General features: G+C 48.7%; 12 protein-coding genes across 12 annotated transcripts; 5 read left to right on the top strand and 7 right to left on the bottom strand.

Moving 5' to 3' along the window:
- On the top strand, positions 1-1,513 carry J7337_005952 (uncharacterized protein; the record flags this gene model as incomplete). The annotated part of the gene is made up of 4 exons (XM_044823623.1): positions 1-43; positions 133-1,271; positions 1,321-1,407; positions 1,457-1,513. The coding sequence occupies 4 exons, from the start codon at positions 1-3 to the stop codon at positions 1,511-1,513; spliced, it is 1,326 nt and encodes a 441-aa protein (XP_044682114.1).
- Positions 1,514-2,698: 1,185 nt separating this feature from the next.
- Positions 2,699-3,253, top strand: J7337_005951 (uncharacterized protein; the record flags this gene model as incomplete). The annotated part of the gene is made up of 1 exon (XM_044823622.1): positions 2,699-3,253. One exon carries the CDS (start codon positions 2,699-2,701, stop codon positions 3,251-3,253), a length of 555 nt encoding a protein of 184 aa, XP_044682113.1.
- Positions 3,254-4,741: 1,488 nt separating this feature from the next.
- On the bottom strand, positions 4,742-5,839 carry J7337_005950 (uncharacterized protein; the record flags this gene model as incomplete). The annotated part of the gene is made up of 2 exons (XM_044823621.1): positions 4,742-5,353; positions 5,399-5,839. 2 exons carry the CDS (start codon positions 5,837-5,839, stop codon positions 4,742-4,744), a joined length of 1,053 nt encoding a protein of 350 aa, XP_044682112.1.
- A 706-nt stretch (positions 5,840-6,545) lies between these two features.
- On the bottom strand, positions 6,546-7,185 carry J7337_005949 (uncharacterized protein; the record flags this gene model as incomplete). Its single annotated transcript, XM_044823620.1, has 2 exons — positions 6,546-7,097; positions 7,147-7,185. The coding sequence occupies 2 exons, from the start codon at positions 7,183-7,185 to the stop codon at positions 6,546-6,548; spliced, it is 591 nt and encodes a 196-aa protein (XP_044682111.1).
- A 2,676-nt stretch (positions 7,186-9,861) lies between these two features.
- On the top strand, positions 9,862-10,664 carry J7337_005948 (uncharacterized protein; the record flags this gene model as incomplete). Its single annotated transcript, XM_044823619.1, has 2 exons — positions 9,862-9,991; positions 10,048-10,664. 2 exons carry the CDS (start codon positions 9,862-9,864, stop codon positions 10,662-10,664), a joined length of 747 nt encoding a protein of 248 aa, XP_044682110.1.
- Positions 10,665-11,178: 514 nt separating this feature from the next.
- J7337_005947 (uncharacterized protein) lies at positions 11,179-12,774 on the bottom strand (the record flags this gene model as incomplete). The annotated part of the gene is made up of 4 exons (XM_044823618.1): positions 11,179-11,337; positions 11,395-12,442; positions 12,489-12,592; positions 12,655-12,774. 4 exons carry the CDS (start codon positions 12,772-12,774, stop codon positions 11,179-11,181), a joined length of 1,431 nt encoding a protein of 476 aa, XP_044682109.1.
- A 1,115-nt stretch (positions 12,775-13,889) lies between these two features.
- Positions 13,890-15,729, top strand: J7337_005946 (uncharacterized protein; the record flags this gene model as incomplete). The annotated part of the gene is made up of 5 exons (XM_044823617.1): positions 13,890-14,207; positions 14,257-14,668; positions 14,718-15,374; positions 15,426-15,566; positions 15,617-15,729. 5 exons carry the CDS (start codon positions 13,890-13,892, stop codon positions 15,727-15,729), a joined length of 1,641 nt encoding a protein of 546 aa, XP_044682108.1.
- Positions 15,730-16,129: 400 nt separating this feature from the next.
- SPM1_2 (Subtilisin-like proteinase Spm1) lies at positions 16,130-17,659 on the bottom strand (the record flags this gene model as incomplete). Its single annotated transcript, XM_044823616.1, has 5 exons — positions 16,130-16,758; positions 16,815-17,129; positions 17,180-17,246; positions 17,271-17,451; positions 17,547-17,659. The coding sequence occupies 5 exons, from the start codon at positions 17,657-17,659 to the stop codon at positions 16,130-16,132; spliced, it is 1,305 nt and encodes a 434-aa protein (XP_044682107.1).
- Positions 17,660-19,259: 1,600 nt separating this feature from the next.
- J7337_005944 (uncharacterized protein) lies at positions 19,260-19,795 on the bottom strand (the record flags this gene model as incomplete). Its single annotated transcript, XM_044823615.1, has 3 exons — positions 19,260-19,517; positions 19,569-19,660; positions 19,714-19,795. 3 exons carry the CDS (start codon positions 19,793-19,795, stop codon positions 19,260-19,262), a joined length of 432 nt encoding a protein of 143 aa, XP_044682106.1.
- An 877-nt stretch (positions 19,796-20,672) lies between these two features.
- Positions 20,673-21,122, top strand: J7337_005943 (uncharacterized protein; the record flags this gene model as incomplete). Its single annotated transcript, XM_044823614.1, has 2 exons — positions 20,673-20,745; positions 20,794-21,122. The coding sequence occupies 2 exons, from the start codon at positions 20,673-20,675 to the stop codon at positions 21,120-21,122; spliced, it is 402 nt and encodes a 133-aa protein (XP_044682105.1).
- Positions 21,123-22,326: 1,204 nt separating this feature from the next.
- On the bottom strand, positions 22,327-23,025 carry J7337_005942 (uncharacterized protein; the record flags this gene model as incomplete). The annotated part of the gene is made up of 1 exon (XM_044823613.1): positions 22,327-23,025. One exon carries the CDS (start codon positions 23,023-23,025, stop codon positions 22,327-22,329), a length of 699 nt encoding a protein of 232 aa, XP_044682104.1.
- A 1,143-nt stretch (positions 23,026-24,168) lies between these two features.
- J7337_005941 (uncharacterized protein) lies at positions 24,169-25,621 on the bottom strand (the record flags this gene model as incomplete). The annotated part of the gene is made up of 3 exons (XM_044823612.1): positions 24,169-25,125; positions 25,183-25,482; positions 25,544-25,621. The coding sequence occupies 3 exons, from the start codon at positions 25,619-25,621 to the stop codon at positions 24,169-24,171; spliced, it is 1,335 nt and encodes a 444-aa protein (XP_044682103.1).
- Between the last annotated feature and the right edge of the window lie 657 nt (positions 25,622-26,278).

The following is a 26,278-nucleotide window of genomic DNA, read 5'->3' as shown; positions in this document are numbered from 1 at the left end:
ATGGCAGCTCAAGTCCCCACTGAAGCTCTCAAGGAGCTCAACGGTAAGTTCCTACGTATACGGTCTACTCAGCGGTGAACCATCATGTGAAAACGTATGGACCAAAACATACTGACAACGGCTGCCCCGCAGTGGCCGATGGCTCTCAGAAGCCCGGCGCAAACACACAATCAAAGACCGATGCTGCCGGAGACGATCACGGCGAAGATGACTCCGAAGACGAAGCCAACGGCACTGCTCCCGCCGAGGGAGCCGCCAAAAAGAAGAAGAAGAGAAAGCCCAAGAAGAAGAAGAAGAACCCTACCAGCCAGAGCGACCCTCCTCGAGTCCAGGTCAGCCAGTTGTTCCCTAACAAGTCCTACCCTCACGGAGAGGAGGTTGAATACAAGGACGAGAACAACTACCGAACTACCGATGAGGAGAAGCGCCATCTCGATAACCTGAACAGCGACTTCTTGGCCGACTACCGCGAGGCAGCCGAGATTCATCGCCAGGTTCGACAGTGGACTCAGAAGAATGTCAAGCCTGGACAGACCTTGACTCAGATCGCTGAGGGAATTGAGGATGGTGTCCGTGCTCTCACTGGACACGCCGGACTAGAGGAGGGTGATAGTATCAAGGCTGGTATGGGTTTCCCTTGTGGTCTGAGTCTCAACCACTGCGCCGCGCATTACACTCCCAATGCCGGTAACAAGATGGTTCTCCAACAGGAGGATGTCATGAAGGTCGATTTCGGTGTCCACGTCAATGGTCGTATTGTCGACTCTGCCTTTACTATGTCCTTCGACAACAAGTACGACAACCTTCTCAAGGCCGTCCAGGAGGCCACTAACGCCGGTATCCGCGAGGCCGGTATCGATGCTCGCGTCGGTGAAATTGGTGGTGTCATCCAGGAGACCATGGAGAGCTTCGAGGTTGAGATCGATGGAACCACGTACCCCGTCAAGAGTATCCGCAACCTCACAGGCCACAACATTCTGCCCTACAGCATCCACGGAACCAAGGCCGTACCCATCGTCAAGAGTAACGATCAGACCAAGATGGAGGAAGGCGATGTCTTTGCCATTGAGACCTTTGGAAGCACTGGCAATGGATACGTCCGCGACGATATGGAGACGTCGCACTATGCTAAGCGAGGAGACTCGCAGCACGTTGATCTCCGCTTGAGCTCGGCCAAGTCTCTGCTTAACGTGATTAACAAGAACTTTGGCACTCTGCCGTTCTGCCGCCGATATCTGGACCGTCTTGGCCAGGACAAGTATCTACTTGGAGTATGTGTTGATGCCGACAAGAAAAGGAACTACTGCTAACAGTTTACAGCTCAACAATCTGGTCAACGCTGGTATCGTCGAAGCGTACCCGCCCTTGTGTGACAAGAAGGGCTCGTACACTGCTCAGTTTGAGCATGTAAGTGAATCATGATGTGCAGCTGGTGATAGTGACTAACAGATCCTAGACCATTCTGATTCGACCCACCGTGAAGGAGGTCATCAGCCGTGGAGATGACTACTAGACGGATCTTCTACTATGCATGTCATGGAGCGAACTGTGAGATGGACTCTGAAATATGACTCTCCTCTTTCGACGCGAGCAGGTTTGACTATGTGAATAAACACAAAATATGATTTACGTTAAAGAATAAATGGCATAGCCAACGATGTATGAAGAGTTGCAGATTGGCTCATGGCATGAATGGTGAAGCATTACAGCTTGAATATCCAGCAACATGATTGTGTATGCAAGAACCTGGCAGGTTATGCATTGCAACGTTGGTATAAATTGCGTACCTAGCCATGAACCCCAATGCAATCAACTGCCCATTCTGACGGCTGCAAGATGATCGATCGATCTGAGTATCTAATCTTGGAATACGTGCTGTAGGAATGGCTGACGCTATCATGAGTTTCTGTATCGATTCTTGTACATTCCACAGACCAAGACCCTTGAAATTTAATCTTCTCACCCGCGTTAATCCCTTCCCCATATCGAGCCTCACAGCGACAAGTTGACCAATGCTTGACGGTTGATCGCCAACGCTTAGCTTCATCGTTCTCCGGTTTTTCCCCATCATTGACGCACTCGCCACTCTGTGGCACAGTCGCTCTTCCAGCAATGCACGAGACCAGAAATCGAGCTCCGACCTCCTCCTGCAGACCGAGCCAATCATTGTCTCTCAATATCCCGAGGCTTTATCGCGATCGAGAGGCTTTGCCGTGTAGAGTTAGTTCTGTATCATATCGGGTTTAGTGGCTGAGCGCGGATGTGCTCGGGCCCAGAGCCGATGGCCGGCGATAGCGAGCGAGTACCCTCCTTCACATGGGATAATTTTTTCTTAGAGGCCTGCCCGTAGAGGGAGGAGTCAGGGCGGTGTCCCCAATTAAAAAGGCCGCATCGCCATCCATTGCCATCCATCTCCGTCCAGCGCTCATCTTTACCCTCACTTCCGTCACTCTCCATCGCCACTGGAGCATCTTGTATATCTTCGTTTTCTGCGACTGATATAATACGAAAGGCGTCCACTTTCTTTTACGTCTTTGATTTTCTGACTCTACACAAAATAGAGACTCCTCTTTCTTTCATAAGCTATTAGCTTCTACACCTGAAGAAAAAAAAAGTTTCTGACTCCCACGCGAGCGACTTCCCTCTTCCACAACAACCAAGCTCGAACACAAACCTCAACGAGCTTTCCTCCATCAAAATGAAGGTCTTCAGCAACAAGGTCACATACAACTACTCCTGGGACGAGGTGTCCACAGCAAACTGGACAAAGTACGGCCCCTGGAACAACAAGTCTGAGCATGTCATTGCCGTCGACACCCTCTCCCGCGATGTCGACCCCGCGACTGGTATCCTTCGTACCGAGCGTCTGATCACCTGCAAGCAAACCGTGCCCGATTGGATCAAGGCCATCATTGGTGGCACCGGCGACGAGAGCTTCATGTATGAGGCTAGCTACGTCGACCCCATCAACAAGACCGTCACAATGGTTAGCCAGAACCTGACATGGAGCAACCTCGTCAACGTCCAGGAGGAGGTCGTCTACAAGCCCCTCGGTGACCACCAAACACAGTTCATCCAGAACGCGAACATCACTGCTCTCTGCGGTGGCTGGCAGCGAATCAAGAACAGCATCGAAGACACCATGGTGTCCCGCTTCCGCGAGAATGCTGTCAAGGGCCGTGAGGGCTTCGAGCGCGTTCTGATGATGAGCCGAAAGGCTTTCGCCGAGGAGAAGGCGCGCCAGATTCTATGAGTTTCACATCACGTATGAATCACGCCTTATCTCCGACCCGCAGTCCCTTATCTCCAAGGGTTGCACACACGACACCAAATCTCCACTACTCACCGCTACACTATTTAACGACGACACGGCATAAAAAGACTGGCGCGCGATATTTAAAAAAGAGGAGTAGATGACACTTGCAGCATTTTACTGGCGTTTAGAAGGTTGTTCAAAAGTTGTACACAAAAAGAGGATTTTGCTTATTTCGGCATGATACATTACATTACATCAATGCCTTGCGTTTTGGAGTTGTTCGGACTATACCCCCGGTCTATTAGACAGTCGAGAGCACATGGACCCCGAGGAATTGCCTCGGGTTCATCGCCTAGAACGGGCTTCTTGATAGAGTCACTGATTAGAATACTTAATCATGAAACCTATTACAACCACTATACCTGCTTTTCCATTCACAGTGATTACATAGCTACTGTTTCTTAAGCCTGATTCCAGAATATAGCATAGCCGCTCGGCTGAATTTATGCACTCACCCACACTCGGTCGCTTCTCAACGGCCTTTGCCCGGCATTCGCTATTTCTAGTGCCGAATGGCTTACACCTTTTGTCTCTCCGTTCCCCTCTGGCCGAGCATCGGTGGTTCGTGACCCTTCTTTCCCCGCAGCAGCCGGTTTGGGATTCTGAGGGGGTGGGTGACTAGGGAAGTTTAAAGATGGGATTGTCGGAAGTCGATGCTTTGTTCTATGATTAGATCGGGCTTGTATGAAACTCTATAATCTTTCGAATTGGGTGTGGCTTGCAGAATAAATCATGAGAAGTTCCTGAGTGTCATGAAGTTCAGGTCATTAAAATCCCGAGGCCCAAGACTTCTTGGTAGGTGAATGATATATCACGATATTCATGTTTAATGATCGCCAAGTTGCTTAATCTCGGATCTTAAGTGAATACATAGTGGCAGCTTTTGTGCTTGCCATGCCTACAGTTCACACCTTTGTTACTATTTAAGAACTCTTGAGTCGTGTCAAAGTCTTATTATTTAATGGTATTTCGTTAAAGGCAATGTCTCGCCAAAATGGCTGTCCCTGTCATGATATCAGAGGCGTTGAAGGAATACGCCTGATGAAGATACAAACTTTACACGAGGTAAAACACAGAATATTTGGTAATCACACCTTGCCGAGAGAAGACTCCTTTTGATCACACAATACTTCGTTGGCTCTAACACATATACCGAAGCTGTTTAATTTGGGAATATGCCCTGAAACCCATGAGAGGTTCGCTAGCCAGTGTTGCCATCTATATGACATAGCAACTGTAAAATTTGCACTGATCTGTCCCAACCCCAGACCTATACTCTGCTCTTTGCCATGTGTTGTCAAATCCCTGCGGAAGTACTTCGTTAAAACTCAATATCAATCATTTGCCAAGAAACGGACCACTCTTCGGTGATGTGTAAAACAAACTAGACACCAATCGCAAAAGGCCACAAAGGGGTGAGCTTCCTTAGGTGTAGTGGCCAAACATAGGAAGATCAGAATCATCGGAATCCTCAGACTCATCATCATTGTCATATTCGCTCTCACCATTACTGCCCATGCCGACCTGTCCTCCACGAGTATCTCCAAGAATGGCCTCAAGCTGCTGTCTCAGTTCTGCATTCTGCTTGCGGATATCGTTCCTACGGCGTCGGAGCATGTCTTGACAGTACATAGCCAAAATATTGTCTGAAGATCCGGGTTGTCGAGGCTCCCAGTTGGCAGCAGCTCGGACTGCAATATGCAACAGCTGACGGGCCTGATGGCGGTGAACCTCTTCTGTATCTCCTACATAAAGCTCATACTCCTTGTCATCTGAGACTCTGTCAAGCTTCTCGTGGAAGGCCTCCACAGTCTCGAGGCAGAGCTCTAGGGCAGACTCTTTTGCCATCCCTAGGCACTTAGAGCTAGAGAATTTAAGCTTAGAGCTCTCAGCCACTTCTTGCCAAACAGCGGACAGGACCTCACGCTCCTTGGCAGCGCGCTCGACTCGGTCGCGGTGATCCTGAGTAAGAACGTCGGTGACGTAAGCGCCGTTCTTGAACTGGTTGTGATTCGCAATCTTGAAGTCCTCGGCATACTAAGCGGCGAGAGCATTGCTAAGCTGATTGCGAAGAAGACGGACATGCATACGGTACAAAACAGTGTCGCGGAGAGTACCAGACCAAGTACCCTGAGCAAAGACCAGAGGAATGTCGCCAGGGATCTCAGGGTGAGAGTTGTAGACCAGGTTGAGGTCCAACATGCGACGGATGACGCGGAGAGAAGTCTCACCGTACTTGATAATGATGGTCTTGGAGAGGCCGTACATCTCATTGTTGTCTTGCTTTTGAAAGTGTGCGATCTCTTGACAGAGAGGAGCGATGACGTCCTTAAGGGATCGGTTGTCGAGGTCTTCAGCGTAGCGGAGCTGGTTATAGAGATGAGTATTTCGGATGATAGCATGAGGGACGGTTAGAGCGAATGGGCTTGGAGATGATTCGGACCCGCAAGAGTCGATCTCGCTGTTAAGAGCCTCCGACCAGGGGACCGTGACAAGCTTGGAGGGGAGCTCTGGGGGAGACATGACTGATGCTTGTTGATTGTTGTTGTCGTGGTTCTGAGTGAGAATTGTTGTTAGCGAATGATAGGATCTGGCAGAGGTATGTATCTGGATGGAATTGACGATGGGAGACGGAGAGAGATCTGAGTAAACACGTGTGCGAGAGGATAAGAAAACAAGGCCGAAGAGTGAAGACCAAGCACTGCAGACGGACAATAGGAGTATCGTCAACTTCAGACAGTATCGTCGTGGTGACGGTATATGGCTCTCTATTGTTGATTGTTGGTCAGATGACGTTTGACGGGAGTGAAACGAGGAAACAATAGGAGACGGAAATTACCAACAATAGAAGGAATACGTACGCATAAAAGGGTATCATTAACATTTATCTAAATAACTAACTTGATCCTCCCGTGAATATCGCCCTGTTTGTTTATATGCTTTGAAGGGCCATGCAGGTTCTTGGAGCCTGGTTTTGTCCATCAAGGTCAGTAGAATGCAGGGGTTCCTTTGTGCCAGCTAAACCTCAGAAATGAATCCTGCCAGAGTTCATTCCCGTCGTCCTATCGAGTACTGTAAAGTCGTAGGTATGTGCTGCGTACTATCCCGCCATGAGATGTGGCCCTTCATTCAGGTCCTGGTTTGTATCAACCTCGTTACCTCCCAACGTATAAGATGTATGCTCCCCTCTGCTGATTTGCACACCGACCCCCGGCCTGTCACGACACTCTCATGACGCTGGAGGATGGGGATTATTTCCCACAGTCTTGTACATATCCCTCAACTCAAAGTCATCATAACCTCCCTCAGGGATCTCCCCGATAACCTGAGCCGGCTGTCCCGCAACGATCGAAAAGCTTGGAATGACCATACTCGGCGGCACAACCGTCCCATCCAATACCTTGACGTAGTCCTTTAAGATAGCAAACTCTCCAATCGTACATCCCTTTCCGATATGTACGTGATTCCCCACAGCTGCAGCTTGCACTACTGTACCTTGGCCAACAAAGACGTGGTCTCCTATGCGTAGGGGCATGTATGTGAATGCGCCCTTGTATATGCGGCCCGGTGGACGCAGCAGTACACCTCGAGCTAGGAAGCAGTATCGGCCAATGGCGACGGCTGTGTTGTTCGCTGGCGAGGTGCCAGAGGATGACGATGTGGCTGTTCGAGCGAGATCACCGCGGATCATGACTTCAGGTTGGATGACGGTCTTGCCGCCGAGCATGATGTTTTGAGTACCGACGAGGACAGCCTTGCGAGCGACCTTGTTACCAGTGTCCTATAGCAATGTTAGCATTGGACGATCCCCAATAGTATAGGGAGCTTACGGTCTCGATGTACTCGCCCTTGGGAGCTCGGCGAGACATGATGGGCGGTGCTTGAAGCCGGTGGAGGGCCGGAGGCGGAGGCGGAGACGGAGATGGAGGAGAGATCGGGCGGTGTTTGGAGTTTAGGTTGTTTCGGCGACCGGTCGCTCGCTAGGTACCTACCTAGGCCGATCCAATGTCATGGACAAGTGGGGCCGTATTTACAGCACGGGGGCCTCAATTACATAGATGCAGCAAAGCCAAGGCACGGCAAGGCACGACAACGCAAGGCAATGCGTAACAGGTCAATAGATGCTGCAATTATCGAATCATATGATATGCTGTGTAACAGAATCTAATTTGCTGTTCAATGGAGTAAAGAGGTAACCAGACGAGAAAACTAGCCCAGTAACTACTGTTGGTAATGAGCTGGCAACAATCTTACCAACATGATGAATGCTATTTCGGAACAAAGAAAGCCTTGCTGAGCCCTGAAGGACGTTGGAGCCAACATTGAATGAATACCTTGGTCTTTCAAGCGCCGTCATGACCAACAACTGGTAGACCCAACAAGCGATGCATTTGCCAACCGCAGTCAGTAGATTACCAACCAACATCTTGACTAGGTCATCTCCATATTTTACTACCTGCATACAACAAACATCCAGAGTGTGTCACAAGATTGCTATAATTCCCACACTTGGTCCGATTGAGTCTTGTCCTACACCAACCTCTCAACGCAACTCAACTCAACCCAACTCCTCAAATTGGATACCTACCTAGCCAATGATACTCTGACCATAAGCTAACCGTAAGCTAAGGAATTGAGCTCAAATCCTTCGAGCTAAACGCGAATAGTTTAGACTCCAACCTCCCGCTAAAAAAGCGCAGTTCTTCCATTCCCGTGCCGCAAGCCAAGAGAAGGGTGCGGCCGAATGAACCACTTATAGCTCTCGGAGCGGTTGTGAGCGGTTGATTTCCCCGATTTCTTCTCTATTCTCGTCTCTGCCTCTGTATCCCCGATTAATTACTGCATTTTGGAAATATTGGATTTTAATTTTAATTATTTAATACGAATTCGTGTGAGGAGAATGCAGTGGAAATGAGATATAAAGTGACTCGGTCGTTTCGTGCAGTAGCGTACACTAGAACACAGCTGAAACTACCAGGGCCCGATGTTTGAGATAAATGAGATGGCCTTTTTACTCTGTCTATCTCTCACTCGTTTTTTTTTATTTACTTTTTGTCTACGTTTCTCATCTTCAGGTGAGACTCTTGGAAACTATTAGATTCCTCCGTGTCTCCTACATTACTCGTAGTCCACATTTGTATGTACTGTACATGCTCTAATACCACATTCTACTTGTAGATGCAGGTGGTTGACCCCCGGGGACCTGGACCTGAACCCGGGCCTTGCTTATAATATTGGATAACTATATTTGTTCTCTTACGATTCTTGCATCCTTGACCTTTCCCGCTTATAACATCGTGCCCTTGTCTTAGTAGTGGTATGCAAATAGTAAATAATTACTACGTAGACGATGGGCTTGCCGTCTTGGCCCGCGGGGCGCAGGGCGGAAGATGCTCTGTCCGATCTGAGCCAAGGATGGACAAGAGTTGATACCTGAGAGGTTACAAGTTCAGACGACGGTGGGCGATTCTGCGTTTCATCGACGGCGAGTGGTTGATCCTCTGGTCGTTGAGGTTGTAATATAGGATGAAGACAAAACGAACAAACCAAACCAAACCGTAAACATCAAACACTCTGTTAATTAACCACTTTAGCCATTTCCCTATTCGTTCCTCCTCTGACATCTCAGACTCTCAACTGAGACGAGAGAGACTCTCTGCTGACGGCAACACCAAGCCGAATACAACTATGATCCCTGCTTACACCTCCAGAAAACGACGCTTCCGCCCGCGCTAGGGTCGCCTCTCAACGCGGCCGCCCTTCCATTTAGATCAATTTCCCTCCTACCCTCCTCTTCTTCCTCCTCCCCCCAAGCGAACAGCGTTGTATTGCACTATTCGATCCCTGCACCCTCCACTTACAAGGGTCTCACTCTCATCTCACTCTCGCTCTCTCTCGCCTCCGCCCGCGTTTCGAGGCCTAGTCCATGGATGTTTGCCTGCATCGTTTTCGTCTGAGTTTTTGGCGAGGAGACGCAGGAAACAGAAACAGAAACGAAGGAGAAACTATCTTGTTCTGTTCCGTTTGTTGGGTTTCGTGTCCATCTCAAAATCTGCCTAGATAGGGCGCAGTAGAGTTTGTCTAGTTTTGTATATAAAGTCTATCACGACCTCGTCTCTTCAACCACAATCAACAACTTCTATTACAGTCTAGTCCTCTTCTATTCTTATTATAAGTCTTGTCTGGTTCTGGTAACCATTGCATTTCTTATCCCCGCTTCTTTTCTTCTGCACTCACCACACCAACTCTCAATATAAGCGCCCAGGTGGAAACGCCCCATCCACTTAGACCCCTTGCTCGTTGCGTTTATTATTAGCATTGCCGCCCTTGTACTCGTCGTTGCCGCCGATTCTATACAAGACTGCCTTCTGCTCTCCCTCTATCACCCTTTCTATTCTACTATCACTGCTTCTTTAGTCGTCGTTGGTGCTTTGATTCCCCATTACCTACTCACGATCGACACCATCTTTTACCTCCTTAAAGACGCATTGTCATAGTCCGGTGTCTCAGAAAGTTGCTTTCGGTCTCCTACATCATCATTAACCATGCTCGCCAACTCCCTTCTCGTCCTTGCCTCTGCCACTTTGGCTCTGGCTTCTCCTCTTGCTACCTTTGGACCTGGTTCTAGCTGCAAACCTGGAAAGCCTGCTCCTGTCCTCCCAGTCAATGGTGGTGGTAAGTCTTAACTCAACCGACTTATACATCCTCAGTTTCACTAACGTTACTTAAAGCTACTGAACTCCCTGCTCCTCCCCAAGGCGTCGCTCTCAAGCACATCGCTTTTGGCTTCGGTATTCAGAACTACACCTGCGCTGATGCCGCCGCCACTCCCGCTGCCATCGGTGCTCTGGCTGTTCTCTACGACATCACTCATCTCTACCCGGGCCAAGGTCCTTCATCTCTGACTCCCGACAAATGGGCCTCTTTCACTGGTGACGTCCTCAGCACCGGAAAGGTCCCTCTCAACCTCAACACCAACGGCGTCGGAGCTTCTACTACCAACCCTTTCCCCAAGAAGCAGGATCTCAAGGTCCAAGGCCTCCAGAAGAAGCTCCCCTACCTCGGACATCACTTCTTCAACGCTGCTGGAGTTCCTACCTTTGACCTCGACAAGGCCAACCAGCTTCTCGTCTGCAAGAAGCTCGACGGTATCAAGGCTCCTTCTACTGCCTCCGCTGGCCCTGACGGTACCGGCGCTGTTGACTGGCTCTACCTTGGCGACGCTGGTGGTAGCATTGGTGTCTCCTACGTCTACCGTGTCAACACTGCTGGAGGTGTTTCTCACGGCTGCAAGGCCAAGGGCACCGACAGCACTTCTTACAGCGCCCTCTACTGGTTCTACGGTTAAACCAAAACCAGTCACGACTTTTCATCTTTCACTTCTTAATCACATATTTTCTTAGTCAGATAGAACGGCGGTTCATTGGAGTTTATAAAAGGTCACAATCGCTTTACATAGGATACTCATACGTTTCACGACGATCGTTTACTGGTACAAAGTCTCGGGTTTTGGGAACAGATACCATGGTTTATTACGGGCGTGAATGCATCATTACCCCAGAGGACATTAGGAACAACATTTGGCGTTTTGCTTTTGATACGAAGGAATTGGAGGGCGTATTGGATAGTCAAGATGGGGTGGAACGAGGATAGGTTAGTAGTTAGCCATTGTCATAAGGAAATACATTGCATCTAGTCCTTCAGGCAAATCTTGAAGTCTCATAAACCCGTGAATGATATGGCAAACCTATATGAGCAACTGAGGTGCACAAAGACGCTTCAAGTATATCAACTAACTCCCCATCGCAAAGAACGCTAGACAACCCATCATCAAGAAGGCAAGATAATACAAAGGACGCCACTCAAGCATCCTCCTTGCCGACAACCTGCTTCTCATGTTCCAGGCTTTCTCTCTCGCAAGCAATCACTACATTGGTCATATACTTGTGGCACTTGTAAGTCAAAGCCGTACACCAGATGATCATGGCGATGCTGACAGCAATCATTGCCCACATGCCTCGCTGATGAAATGTCAGTACTATTTCGAGGCTAGCCGAGATTGAATGATAGAAACTTACAATGAACCAAGGAGCCATCGAGGCACCATAGAAGACGATGCTCCACCAAGCATTGATGGTATTGCTGCCCGTGTTCATACCGGCCAACACGATACCACGGAACATGGCTGATTCGTGACGCATGACATCGTTGCACCAAGCGAAGAAGGTAGCCTGGCACGCGTAGACAGAACCGGCCCAGTAGTAAGCTGCGAATACAACCGTGGTAGAATGCGGGTTCGTAGGATCCTTGGAAGCAACCAAGACCATGATGGCTGTAGCGATTCCAGTGAGGCCAATGAAGTATCCAACAAGCCATCGCTTTCCAGACAGAAAGTCGGTCAACGTTGCCCAAAACAGCGTAGATACAATACCAACAGCCGGCACACCACTGGGATAGTTGTTCTTCTGGGCGACAGTGTATGTTTCGGTCGGATGGTTCTGGAGGAAGAGAGCGAAGAGGGCGTTGGTGCTGAAGGACTCGGTCTCACCGGCGATGATCCAGAGAATAACGAATCCCCACCAAAACCACGATGTGAGAACCATCTTTCCGTAGCCGAATGTCAGTTTAGGTCGCTCTTCAGCGGGAGGAACGCGAGATTTGGCGAGGGCTCGTTCCTCTTCGGAGAGGTAAAAGGCGGTGGTCGTGTGCGGTGTATCGGGGAACAGAAAGAAGCCGTAGAGAGCAACGGGGATGGTGATGAGACCATCAATGATGAAAAGCCATCGCCAGCCAGTCAAGCCATTTCGACCATCCATACTGGAGTGAATACCCGTCTGGATGAAACCTCCAATCATAGTTCCTGCCAGGCCAGAAGCTGTAAAGATACCACTTCGCTTGCCCAGTTCTCTCTCTGTATACCAAGATCCAAGGATGTAGTGTGTGCCGACAAAGGTTGACGCTTCGCAGATGCCCTGGAAGAAGCGAATGGCCATGATGGACTTGGGGCTCTGGACGGAAGCAGTGGCCATAGTGAGACCGCCCCAGAGAACCATCATGAGAGGGAACCAGATGCGAGGCTTGATGTATTGGAGGGAGAGGTTTGAGGGAACTTGGCCGATAACATAGCTGTGACTTGTTAGAGTATGTTTAAGGCGAGAGGATGTGAGCTTACCCAACAGTGAAGCAAGTAAAGATCTGGTTCAGCTGGTCGCCCTCGAACCCAAGGTCCTCCTTCATTCCAGACACGTAGGCATTGTTGATGTTATTTCGGTCAAGCTATACGGAGTCAGTCAGCTCAGGATATTAATGAGTCAAGCAAGTAGGGTATGACGACTTACGTAGTTGACAAAGTAACTCAAGCAACAAAAAGTCAAGATGAAAAAGTCAATCTTTTGAACAAGGCGTCTCTCTCCGGGCTTGTAGTCAACATGAAGATACTCCTTCAGTCTCGACGACATATTTGCGACTTTTGTAAGAAAGAGTCTGAAGTGGCGAGAGTATGATGATGATGATGATGATCAAGAGTGACAACCAAGAGGGTCGAGACCTGGTCTACTTATACATGCCGAGTGAAGCTGCAGACAAAGATAGTCAGTCATTGGCGTATTAGTCTCCTAAGACTCAATTATACCAACCTTGGCAACGCTCCTATTCCGCTGCAGTATCAGAGTCAAGTCGCGCGTGTTGAGCGAGCAAGTCAAACGATTTCGGCCAATTCTAGTCTTAATCTACCGAAACGATAAGCAGCCAAAAAAAATGGGAATTTGCGGGGAAGCGATAGGCTAGAGCGTGCAGGGCGTTGATCATCCCTGAAGATACGATTTCTCTCCGCAAATGATTGCTTGATTCATTTCCTCTTTTGGAAACATATCTACACGAACCTGGTAGATAAGTTCCTTGTTAGTGAGATAGGAGATGCCGGGGAAGTTTGGCGGATGCTACAGAGGTATCTCGATGGAGACTGAGGGTTTGATATGTAAACAGCTGATATTAAAGATAGCTTATTAATTGGATAAGTGACAGGAGTAGCAGATGCCAAGAATTGTATTTCTCTGCTCTTGGTACACAGATACAGTCTTTGTTGTAGAGAGAAAGTCTATATACTTGGATTTAGAGTTGGAGTTGGAGTAGTTCACCACGTCTACTATAGTTAGGCGAATCTCCAAGCATAACTACGCCGGATATACTCACTCAAAAAGGTCAAAACATGTCAAAAGATATAGCTATCAGCAAACAAACTCGGATCCTTGTTCTACTACCGAGTATCTGGAATTACCCCAGATATTCATATCTCATTAGTGTCAACACCTCGTGATAAGCTGCATTTCCCCTCATACAACCACACTTGACCCTTTGATACCTCTCCTCATCAGGAAGGGAACCTAAATCACTAGTGCACCATCAGTTAACTCCGGTCCGGCAATAACCCAAATAGGAAAGATATCTATTACACTGATACAACCCTCAACTGACGCCTTCGACTACGGTATCTCAGACTAGATTTAAGCTGCCTCTATTCTCTATCTTCCCTTGGCTAACCCAAGATACTGCACACCCAATAGTCTCGCCCATCATGACTCTCACAACAACTACTACACAAACAGCCACCCTTGATACCACTCCTGCGTGGAAGGATATCAGCGACCAGAAGATCAAGGCTCTCAACTCTTCTATCCCTGAACAATGGCGCATTCCTAAAGATATTCTCCCCCCTGATGACCAGGCTGATGTTACAACTTGGCCAGAATCTTCAGGATGGTTTACCAAGGAAGAGCTTGCTATTACATCTTTGACTGCTGCTGAACTCCTTAAGAAGCTTGCTTCAGGGGAGTACAAGTCTGAAGATGTCACCAAGGCATTCTGTAAAAGAGCATCTGCCGCTCATCAACTTGTGAGTCAGTTACACCACAAGAACTGCGGTCTACTAACACGATGTATAGACAAACTGTCTTGCAGAGACTTGCTTTGAGCGCGCTCTCCAAACAGCCCGTCAACTAGACGAGCATCTCGCCAAGACTGGAACTCCTATCGGCCCTCTCCACGGTCTTCCCATTTCTCTCAAAGACAACTTCAACCTTGAAGGTCTTGACTCAACAGTTGGATTCACAGCTCATGTTGGAGACCCAGCCAAGTCCGACTCTGCACTCGCAACAGTTCTTCAAAATGCCGGTGCTGTCTTCTACGTCAAGACCAATGTCCCTACGGCTATGATGATTGCAGAATCCGTTAACAACACATTTGGACGAACTGTGAATCCCAAGAATAGGAATACTACCAGTGGTGGAAGTTCGGGTGGAGAGTCAGCCCTTATTGCATTCAAGGGAAGTCCTCTTGGTGTGGGATCTGATATTGGTAAGCTCTTCGCTCTCAAGTTGGCAATAATAAGCTTACCCTTCCATAGGAGGATCATTGCGCATTCCTGCTGCTTGCACTGGTATCTTCACTCTCCGTCCTTCAGCAGGCCGATTCCCAGTGCGTAACTGTCGTTCCGGCATGCCCGGCCAAGAAGCCGTTCTCTCCGTCAACGGCCCCCTGGCACGAACCCTCCAAGATGTTGAGCTCTACAGCAAAGCCGTCATTGAAGCTCAGCCCTGGCTCGTCGACCCTAAGTGTCTCCCTATTCCCTGGCGCCCAGCCCAACTGCCTGAAAAGCTAAAGATCGCTTTCATGTGGCACGACGGCATGGTCCTACCAACACCACCTGTAACTCGAGCTCTCCAGATCGCCAAGAAGAAGCTCGAAGCGGCGGGACATACCATCATAGAATGGGATCCTATTGACCAGAAGGAAGGCAGTGAACTTCTGCAGCGCATGTTCACTGCTGATGGTGGACAAACTATCCGGAAGGAGCTTGAACGTACAGATGAGCCTTGGAGGCCTGAGATGGAAGCCTATCGAGTCGCTAGAGATTTGAGTACATCTGAGATGTGGAAGCTTCAGCTCGAGCGAACAGCTTTCCAGAACCGCTATCTCGATCGCTGGAACAAGGCGGGCATTGATGCTATTGTTAGTGCAACAACCCCTTACAGTACCGGAAAGCATGGAAGCCTAAGACATGGTAAGTATTTAGGTCATCGATGAGACGATTCGACATACTAATGATTGATAGTTGCTTATACTGGTGTTTTCAATGTTGTTGACTACTCGGCTATCTCTTTTGCTACGGGCATCAGCGTCGATAAGGATATTGACAAGCTTGACGCTTCGTATGAGCCGTTGAGCCCGCTATGCAAGTCCGTCAATGAAGAATGTGAGTGGCCCGCGCCAGCCATACGAACGAATATCACTAACACTATGCAGATGACGCAGAGCTGGTCCATGGACTACCAGTTAGTCTTCAAATCGTTGCACGGAGATTGGAAGAAGAAAAGGTCATCGCTATGGCCAAGCTCGTCTATGAGACTGTTGGCTGAACGGAAATACTGTAGAATAGACATCAGCATGTAGACATTGGAGGACCTTGTTCTCATCATATAGAGTAACATCACCACTAGGGCCGGCACATATCATATAACAGATAAAGAAATATCGTATTCATCTTGTTTCTCGTTTGGAAAAACAGTCATGGAAATTGAAGACGAGGGAATCGCTGCTCAACCCTCTCACTCCATGTACAAGCATGCCTCATCAGCTTCTTGAAGCTGATTCCTCCTTCTCCTATCCTCCTAGCACCAGGCATTAAATTCTTGAAATCACCAAGCCTTATTCTTGTTTCCTTGTCCTAAAGTATCTCTCTCATTTTGAACTTAAAGCGACGTCTCTGAGCCTCCGAGAAGACACTATCCGACTCTTATCATACGCGAATATGCTTCCTTATCTCCTGGAGGCATCCAGTCCTCCCTGGAGATCCTGCTCGAGTCCCGTGGTTCCATGGCCCTGATACTCCTGTGGTCGGGGGTCCTCCGCTGTCCATTGGCTGTTGCTCTGAGGCAGAGGAACGGGCACACCCTGCTGGTTCTGGAGACCGGCAGGGCCACCTTGGCCAGGAACAGTGCGGACAGTCTGTCGGAATCGCATCACCTCGTCCAGGATCATGCCTCTCATCTGGCCAACATCCTCAACGACCTCGAAGTCGAAGTTGAATGTGGTAGGGCAGTCGGGCTCGTCTGAGGCATCGTGCCAGATGTGGAGGTAAGGGTGCTCGAGAGCTTGCTCTACGCTGATACGAGATGAGGGGTCGAAGGCGAGCATCTTGTCGAGAAGGTCGAGAGCATCAGGGTTAGCCTGAGGGAACAGGCTAGGGAATGGCTTCTTGGGCATGAAAGGGAGGTTGCGGACGTATTCCTGAGCACGGGGTGAGCCAATGCGAGAGAGGGTCTCTTCGTTGGGAGTTCCAAGAATGTGAAGAATCTGATTGAGCTGGTCGACGTAGTCACGGCCCTTGAAGAAAGGTCGGCCACCCAGCAACTCAGCGAGAATACAACCAACAGACCAAACATCAACTATATCGGGTCAGTAAGACAATCCACTAACACTCTGGTTTTCGGGTCACACATACTCGCTTTGGTGTAGCTCTGGAAGCTCAACATGATCTCGGGCGCACGGTACCATCGGGTAGCAACATACTCGGTCATGTATCCGGCATTCTCCTCGGGATCGACTGAGAAACCTCGGGCAAGACCGAAATCACAAATCTTGAGCTCACAGTCGGCATTGACGAGCAAGTTTCCGGGCTTGAGATCTCGGTGGAGCACATTGGCGGAGTGAATGTACTTGAGACCGCAAAGGATCTGGTAGATAAAGGATTGGAAATGGGCATCGGTAAGAGGCTGGCCAGATCGGATGATGGCAGCCAAATCACACTCCATCAGCTCTACGGTGTGTCAGCTTATGGTCATTGTCTCTTCTCGACTCGTTACTGACCCTCGTACAGATACGTCTCGTTGAAGTTATCGGGTCGAGGAATGTCCATGTCGTACAAACATGTGATCTATTCGTGAGTATATTAGCATACGCGTCCCTGCTTTGACCCTGGTACTCGTTGCGCCTCGGCGGAACTCACGTTGCGGTGGCCTCGGAAGTGCTGAAGCAGCTTTATCTCGCGCAGAGCGCGCTTGGCGAGAATCTTCTTGCTGAAGACATTGGTGACCTTCTTGATGGCGACGCCCTCGTTGGTTTGGTTGTTAACGGCGGCACTGAGAGGCGGGGTTATCGTCAGCAAATGCAGAGACGGCGGGGTAGAGGACGGGTTTGGAGTCGCAGCACAAGCAGTAACAGAATGCGCACTCACCAGACGATACCGTAGGCTCCCTGTCCAAGCTCCTTGGTCACCGTGTAGCGCTCGTCGACGATAAAGTCCTGGTTAAAGACCTTGAAGACCTTCCGTCCTTGAAGGTCCGACATGGTGGCTGTTCTGTCTGATATGATCTCTTGGATGCGGGGCAGATGGAAGATAGAAGCTTCGAATGCGACAAGGTTTTGGTCAAAGGGTTGCGACCGTTTGCGTCGGTTGGGAAGTGAACTTTATAGGGAAAGACAAGGTATATAAAGACGAAGGAAGAGTTTAGAAAAGCTGTGTAAGAATAAGACAAAGAAACAGTCAGCGACCCGACGTCTTTGCGATATATGTATGTACCTTAAGTTGCTGGTTGGTTGGTTGGTTGGGTCCCGCGGGTTGAACGAGTGGAATGGGAAATAGCTCCCTCAGCTGCTGAGCCCGTCCCTGGACTGCTACTGGACGAAGCATTGCGTTGCTGTTTTAGCAGGGGCTTTCAGGGCTGCTAGAACCGATCCACAGTGACCCGAAGCCGCTAAGGTATGAAAAAAAGGGACCCCGCAGCGAAGTCACCGCCTGGTGATGTGGCTGATTTGCTCGGCTTGCGGCCCCCACACGTACTGGGCCAATGGGAGGACGAATCAAGCTCTTCACTTCATAGCCGCGCGACAACGACCCTTGCTCTCAAGTCCCAGTGATGCATGCAACGGCTTGGCCTCATCTATTGCAAAAGGGGAACTTGTCGTGTTGAACTCTCAGAGGACACAGACTCAAATTTGATGATTTAAAAACACGCGTTTCTTTACGAAATCCAAAGTTTATCTCCTCTCACAACAGACAGCCCAACAAAGGTATGTATCTCGGCATTCACCTCCCGCTTCGTTAGGTCGTGTATCCAGCCGCACGCCGTCCTGTGCCACCAAGGGGCTGAGTCTCCTAAAGGCCATCACTGATGGTCAGCAATCTCATCCAATCTCACCCGGCATCTGAGAGATCCGCCTCACGTAAAGCCTCCACTGAGAATTAGGGTCCAATGCCGTCAAGTTCCCAGGTGTACAATATGACCTCGTGTTGTTATCATAGTCTCTGGGTCCGGCATCACCGATGCAACATGACAGAGATGAGAGACACTCGGAGTGAAGTCAGACAAATTGAATGACGCTGTTCTCCAGCCCGAGATCAAGGCCGCCCACTAGGCCGCAACATCGTCAGCCCTGGGAGTATAGGGCTGAAGCTTGCCAAGTGGGACTGTCACTGCATCATGGTCTACAGTCCATACGTTATTGTTTTGTATGTTCCTTGGCAATTCTCCTGGCATCTGTTGATCATTTTGAAGGCTTTAGAAATGTTCAGCAAGCTTGTGATTAGAGTATCTCGTGACAAGTGGTCCATCAGAGAAAAGTTCGCCGAGTTTCCTTCTTTTTCTTTCTTCGAGACTAACTTCCATGGGTGTTTATCTGAAACCGACCTCAAGGGTTCTGAGACACAACCTGTAGGATCGACATAGAATAACCTACCCTCCAACTTAATCGAACCGTCTTGCTGGGAATCTTTCAGCCAATAGTCATCAACTTTGTTTAAGTGTCAATAATTATTCTAATCTACCTAGTTAGTCCCCTCTAATATGCAATAACCTGCCTCGTTTCCCTTCATTGATCATCTGTATGTACAAGTATCGGGTATTAAATCCATCATCACCCCCCAACTCCATCAATATCATCCATCCATTTACTCTTCTCCGAAAGTCTCCTTGAGAAAGTTCTTGGAGAACCGTGTGCACTGCTCATACGCCTTTGCGAAACCGTCGTCTCCCCCATAGTAGGGGTCGTTGACGATCTCGGGTCGCTTTGTTCCGCTGAATTCGCCGAACAGCATAACCTTGGCTTTGGAGTCTGGGGCGTTCTTCTGTAGTCTGTGAAGATCAGAGAGGTTCGATCTGTCCATGGCGAAAATGTAGTCAAAGGTGTTGAAGTCGCTCGGGTGGAACTGGATATCGTGTCAGCAAGATTGCGCTGCGGGTGAGATGGGGAAACATACGCGCCGCGCGAGATGGTCGTAATCATTTATACCATTGGCCTCGAGGGTAGCCATGGTTCTGTCATCCGGGGGTTCTCCGCTGTGATAAGCAGCTACAGCGAGAATAATCAGTTGAATTCTGGTTAATTTGATCCGGTTTTCATACCTGTACCGCAAGAGTCGATGCGTCCAATCTTATCCTTGAGATTCGGCTGCTTGGCAAGGTTCTGGAAGATGCCCTCAGCCATGGGTGAGCGGCAAATATTGCCGAGACAGACAAAGAGGACGTTTACTTGGTCTGGCATGATTTGATTTGATTTGACTTGGTTTCGACGATGATACAGTGATGTGAAACAGAGTAGGTCGATCGCGAGAAAGAGAGAGAAAAGTACCAATAAGCTTATTTATCGAGAAAGGAGGGAAATTTGAAAGAACCGAAATACTGATGATCGCAATGGGATTGAGTGACGTGACGGGCCGATGCGCACAGTAATCTAATCTACCAGGTCTACCCCACCATCTCAGAATTCCAGGCTTTGGAGTGGAGAGATGGAGGGGCACGGGCACAGTATTAAAAGCCATGGCCATCAAAAGCTGAACTAATGAAGAGGATAGATTATAATCATCAATATTTTCCGGTGATATAGACAGGCTCCCTATAGCACAACCAAACTTTACCTCTCAATCACCAACTGCCACCTTGTCTCAGTATCGCTTGGCATTGTATCAGGTCATTAATTCACTCTGAACAATCCGAAAAATAAACAAGTTTCAGCTAAACCGAACACTGTATGGCCTTTACTAAGCGGCACGTGCTCTCGTGCTCAGCTGGCGTCCTATACCCCCTGTCAAGACGGCTTCTCCAACGCGTTCCGATTGTCGAAAACGTGCAAGCATCGTCACTTAGTCCAAGCCATCGGCCTAAAGTCTTCCCATCTTCACGGTTGACAGCTGGCAATCCGACAGAAAGATGTGAATAAGCCTAAATTCTTTGAGTGAAGAGGCAGCAAGATGGTCTATAAAAAGGGCCTCGATACCTCAATGGCCTCAGGTTGAACTCTCCTCATCATCCTTCACTCTCAACAACTATAAACTCTTGCCAAATAGATCATCCAATCGTCCAATATGTTTGAATGGAAGCCTCCGGCCTTTGGTACTCCCGTCTGGATGAGCATCCCTGCCACAGACGTCAGCCGTGGTATGTCCTAGCCAACTGCTAGTCTATCTTGCACTTACACCTCTATAGCTGCAGAGTTCTACAAGACTGTATTCAACTTTAACTTCAAGGACTCCGACCACAAGAAACCTGATGTGTTCAGGAAATTCGACTTCAACCCCAGCCTGGGCTTGACAGGTGGTATTGTACAGGCTCCTGACTACACTGGAAACATCCACCCCGGAAAAGGAGGTCTCATGGTTTACTGGTTTGTCGAAAACGTTGACAACATCGGCCCCATCATTGAAAAGGCTGGAGGTAAAATGTTGACCGAGAAGGAAAAAGAGGGCGAGCATGGCCTGTATAGGTTCTTTGAGGATACCGAGGGATCTGTTGGTGCTGTGTACCAAATGGCTTGAATTTATACTTAGGATGACTAACCTGTGCTCCTGAATTGACTACACTCCTTTTTCTTATTACTTTGATATCCCCCTCGTATGACAGGCATTCAACGACAATCGCCAAAGAGATAGAGTGGTCTGATGGAGGTTTCCGGAACGGTTGCAAGGGATCGAAATCAAGGCACTTGTGTATCAAAACAAGTTCAATAACAGTGCGTACACCAGTGTTGGGAGGAAATGAGAAACGAAGACTGAGATACTTGGTGCTCGATGGAATTGAACGTAGCAACGGGATGGTCATAGAAGAAGGGCTCATTGCTGCGAGATGAAGTTACTGTGTGAGTGAACTGCACAGCTGTTAGTATGCGTAGAATATAGAATGGTGGTCTCCGCTGCTTATCGTAGAAATAAGACTCGCTAGTCTTCCGCAAAGAGGCATCATAAAAAGTCAGCATGATAAGGGCAACTTCGAAGTTTCTGCCATCTGACTTTTGCCATCGTTTCGACCGATAGCAAGACTGCTCAGAGTAATCTCCCTCTCTCTCAGGCCGCATTAATATCCATACAGATCAGTATTGCTCCTATAAGACTAGATTGTATTGAATCCTTCATGGAAGAAAAACATAGCTCTTTGAAGTGTGCTTGTCTTACAGGTTTCGGAAGAGCCCGATACCACTCAAAAGACAACCATACAGTACAATATGAACGAGGTAGCTGGTGCTTGAAGTACGGCTGCATCACTTGGACATAGTCTATGATATCATGTAACAGGTTCGCGTGTATATACATTTGCTATAAGTAGGTCCATGGGCTCTGGATTAGAACGTATACGCCTCAAGCTTGTTAGTTCAGATCAACTGTCAGGCAAGCCCAAACCTCATATCCGCGCGGTCAATCACTAGATGAATAAACTTGTTTGAATTTTTGTTTCCATTCATTTTTCATACACAATACAAGAGAGGGGATGCCACATATAGTCGAGGCGCCGTGTCGTCGCACGTTATTCTGTCCCCTCATCCGCTCCGCTGGTTGATTCCAGTATCAATCTCCAGATTTTCCACATATTCTCCTACCCAAAAAAAGACACATACGCCAGGCTCGGGTGAAATGCAATAATAATACACAGAGCGTACACAGCCCATCAGGAACCTTTCCCTCCCGAGGTTGTGCTGCTCTAAGGCCGTTGTCGTTCATTGTTACAGTTGGTCGTATCGTTATGCGTTTAAGCGAGCTGTCGCTGACGTTCTCGCCGTATCGTCTCGAGGACTCCCATTACGCCATTGTTGCGCAATCGTTCGAGGACGAGTTTCATGCCATCTCGGCTTTTCCCCATTTGATCCTGCGTCTTGGTGGAGGCAATGCTCTCGATGCTGCGCTGAATACCCTTCGTGCCCCAGCCACCAATGATACCATTCTTAAACCAGCCGTCCTCTTGAGCTTGTCCCAGCTTGCCCCTGATTTTATCACCGAGTCTTGACCTAAACTGAACCATAGTCGTCACAGCAGTCTCGTTAGGGTTCTGGTTGGAGCCCTCAGCAGGGACGTTGAACTCCTGCTTCTCAATGACAGAAAGCACGCCGGTGAAATTGAGGTTCCGACTCTCCGTCTTCATCCAACCCTCCTTGATATCGACAACACTCGTCTCGAGGATGTATGATGCCTTGTCTCCAGAGCCACCACCAGTGACACTGGCAGGAAGTAGCTTGTAAACGGCACCAGGCATTCGACTTTTCTTCAAATGGATGCGAGTTGTGTGAAGTCGACGGGTTTTTGGGTCGACATAGCTCTCAATGGTGTCGGTGCTAAGAACATGGGCGGCGAAGGGGTTTAGCTGAGGCGAGGAGTATCGGAGGAAGTAGGCAAGAGTGACAGTCGGGAAAGGGTGGTTATAGTTATGGTTTGTCGTGTGAGTGAGAACCATTGTCGCGGATTCGAGCAAATAATGCTCGTCAAGAAAAAGAATCGAAGAGTAGCGACGTAGAAGTAGAAGAAGAGGTCCAATTGATTAAGTGGCAACTGATCTGGCCTATCAATTGTGCAAAGAAGCCCTGAAACAAATGGCAGATCTGATTGAAACCCCAATTCCTATCCCAATGAGCCGTAAGCTCGATGATGCTCTTGGATCAAGTTGATCACTAAGAGGTTGGTGGTTGCGGAAAATTGAGCCGGCGCCTCGGCTTAAGCACCAGCACTTTCTTATCTCCGGGGGGCACAGAGCCGGATATGGGAAATCGATAAGCAAGAGAGCAGAGCAGTAAGACGGACTCGGAAGCGGAGCTCGCAGCTATGTCGGGCCGCGAGAGACTTTACAACAAGGGAAGAATAATACAGTAAAAAGAGCTGATGATGGAGTGATCAAGTTTAGATCTGGAGACCCTCGCGACCTCGACAAGCAAAGCAGAGCAGAGCAGAGCAAGCAGCACGAGACTTTGGCAGCAACAACAGTACTCGACTGGTCTGGGCTTCTTTCTCCGCTGTAGAAGAAGAAAAAGAGGAGGAACTTAAGAAGAAAGTGGAGGCAAAAGCACGAGCAATCGGCTGATTGATGTCGTTTTAGCCAATTAAGAGCTCCTTGATCACGAAACTCACAAGTTTCCGATTGGGCCGTAGTGAGGGGTTGGTTGATCTGGGGAGAGGATGTGGCGATTAAACACGTGATGCTGGATCATAGCGTCATCAGACTGCAACACCAAAGCTGGGTGAGATGACGACAGCTTATAGAACTCACGATGCGACAGTATAGAGGTATGACGAATCAATGTCACTTGGTCTGCACAATGACATACCATACATGGAAGTCAATATCTCATTGTTAGATCTGCTTTTCATTTGAGATCGGCTACACACATTTCATAAATCATCGTTTTTCCATGAATTAATGAGTATCATCGCTAAACGCGCTAACATATCCGTCCTAAAGGTTTTCTTGCCTGTGTCTAATAAAGGGCATTATATCAAACTCCAATTCTATCCATATGTCCCAACCATATTAAAAGTATCCCAAACGCCTCGCAAATGCATCCCGCATAAATCCATTATGATCCATTGCAATGGAATGTTCCCCTTACATGAGGAACTCGCTTCCGGCAAAGTGCTTCAAAACAACCCAACCATCAGCGAAACTCTCCTTATCCATGCGCACGACAATAGCCGCGTGGCTATGTCGATGCTTCTGAATGTGAACAGGAAACTTGCGCCAGCCAGCTTCATCCAAGTTCTCAATCATCTCAAACTGATCAGGGGTCAGCGCAAGCGTAGGCTGTCCAGGAGTCGACATTCTGCGCTCTTTCTTCAGCAGCTTGCGATCCTCGGCATCATAGGCCAGATCATCTTCTGAATCTGACGCTGCCAAGTATTGCTGGTTCTGTGAGCTGTTGAGGACCTCGTAGGCTTGTTCGACTTCTTCTCGAATCTCCTTAATCCGTAGGGGCATGCGGTACTGCTCGATCTTCAATCCAGCCTCTCCGGACTCGTGCGCCTTGATTCGATTGGCGCTTCGAACTGTTTGGACAGCAGAGTTGGCGAGGAAAACAACAACTCCGATCGGAATTATAACACCGACTGTCACCATAAATGGTATGCTCTTGACCCACTTCTTGAGAGCTTCGTAGTCCGTCAATAGGGTATCTTGTTGAAGTTTTGGTCGAAGCGCAATAGGATGGTCAGGGTCAAGAATCACACCCTCGTATCCCTTAAGGTAGTTGAGATTGACTTTTTCAAGGTCTGTATAAGGATCATGTTTGGTAATGGCGGATGTGTAGTGTACCACACTTCGATCGTTGACAATATTTGTGTATAGGGTGCGGCGCTTAAACTTCTTGAGACCGGACATAAAGATAGAATCTGGATCGGCGAGCACTGCGAGAAGAGGTCGGTTGGTGTCGCGGAATTTGTCGATGGTGAAAAGTTGGCGACCGGACATTGATAGGGTTCGGGCGCCGAGGACGTTCCAAACGGTGTTGTGCCATCCTTTAAGTGGCGTTCTCACTCCGAGATGGGGGGATGCAAATGTGGTAAAGTTCTGACAGGATTGTTAATCCAATTTCTTCCTCCTACTGTTTCCCTGGGTGCGACTTACCATGCATTCAAGATCATCGAGAATCCCCTTCGCATAAAGCAAGCCAACCGCATATCGCGAGACTAGACCACCGAGGGAATATCCTGCAATACTCAACTTGGTGATCTTGCCTCCTTGCTCTTCAATGTTGCGCAACTTGTCCTCGATCTCTGCGCACACGCGCTCGCCACCAAGCTCGATGCCATCGTATGTGAAGTTGCCGCAGTTCTTCTCGGCAGGCAGGATATATAATTCGTCTTCGGAATATTCGTCGCGCAAAGCCTTAGCAACATTGCGCATATGACTTGGGTTCCCCCAAAGCTGTTTCTATGGTCAGCGCTGCATGACGTATAAGGATTGATCGTCAGGGGATGATGCTTACGCCGTGAACTAAAACACAAAGGTGAGTAGCCTTTGCGCTTCCGCCAGTAACGTCTTCAAGAACAACAGGTTTAGACATGGTGAAGGATGTGCGATGAAATTAAAATGACCAAAAAAGAACAGAGACTGAGGCAGAAACGTTGCCAGTTTTTTTCAGAATAAATTAGTTGAGGTTTCTCAGGAGATGTAGCCCCCAACGGAGTTTCGGATTGCGTAAAGTCGGGTTGTCTGAAGTCCGCCCAACTGCAGGAATACGGAGTTAAGCCGTTAAAGTCCCCACCAGAATATCGATGACCACTATCGACGTCGACCAAACACGCGACAGCATATGCCGTTTTAGGAATACAATCTGGTTGCTGACAACGGTGTTTAACGAATATTAATGCCGTGGGGCTGAGTTGAAGACGTGGTCACCCAGACCATAACAGCAGAGGCGTCGTTCAGTCTTTATAGTTGCGGACTTATCGCAGTCTAATTACACAAGATCTCGGATAGATGTGAACTCCGACTGCTGCCAATAGATGGCTCTGGTTTGGATCGCATGGACTAACTGGTCTCTGGATCTTACTTCATCTGTTTAATCGATCATCAAATGCGGCGCTTTCCCACACCATCGCGGGTTGCTTCTAGATTTGGGCCAGCTGAATTCCTATCATGACGCTTACAAAGGGGTGCGAACCCGAGTGCGAGCCGTCTTTTACCTTAGGTGTACGTACTATGTAAGTGCACTGAAAAC

This window comes from Fusarium musae, chromosome 4, assembly GCF_019915245.1.
Source record: "Fusarium musae strain F31 chromosome 4, whole genome shotgun sequence".
NCBI lineage: Eukaryota > Fungi > Ascomycota > Sordariomycetes > Hypocreales > Nectriaceae > Fusarium > Fusarium musae.
The sequence above is the reverse complement of the archived record's forward strand: the minus strand, read 5'-3'. Positions and strand labels throughout refer to the sequence as shown.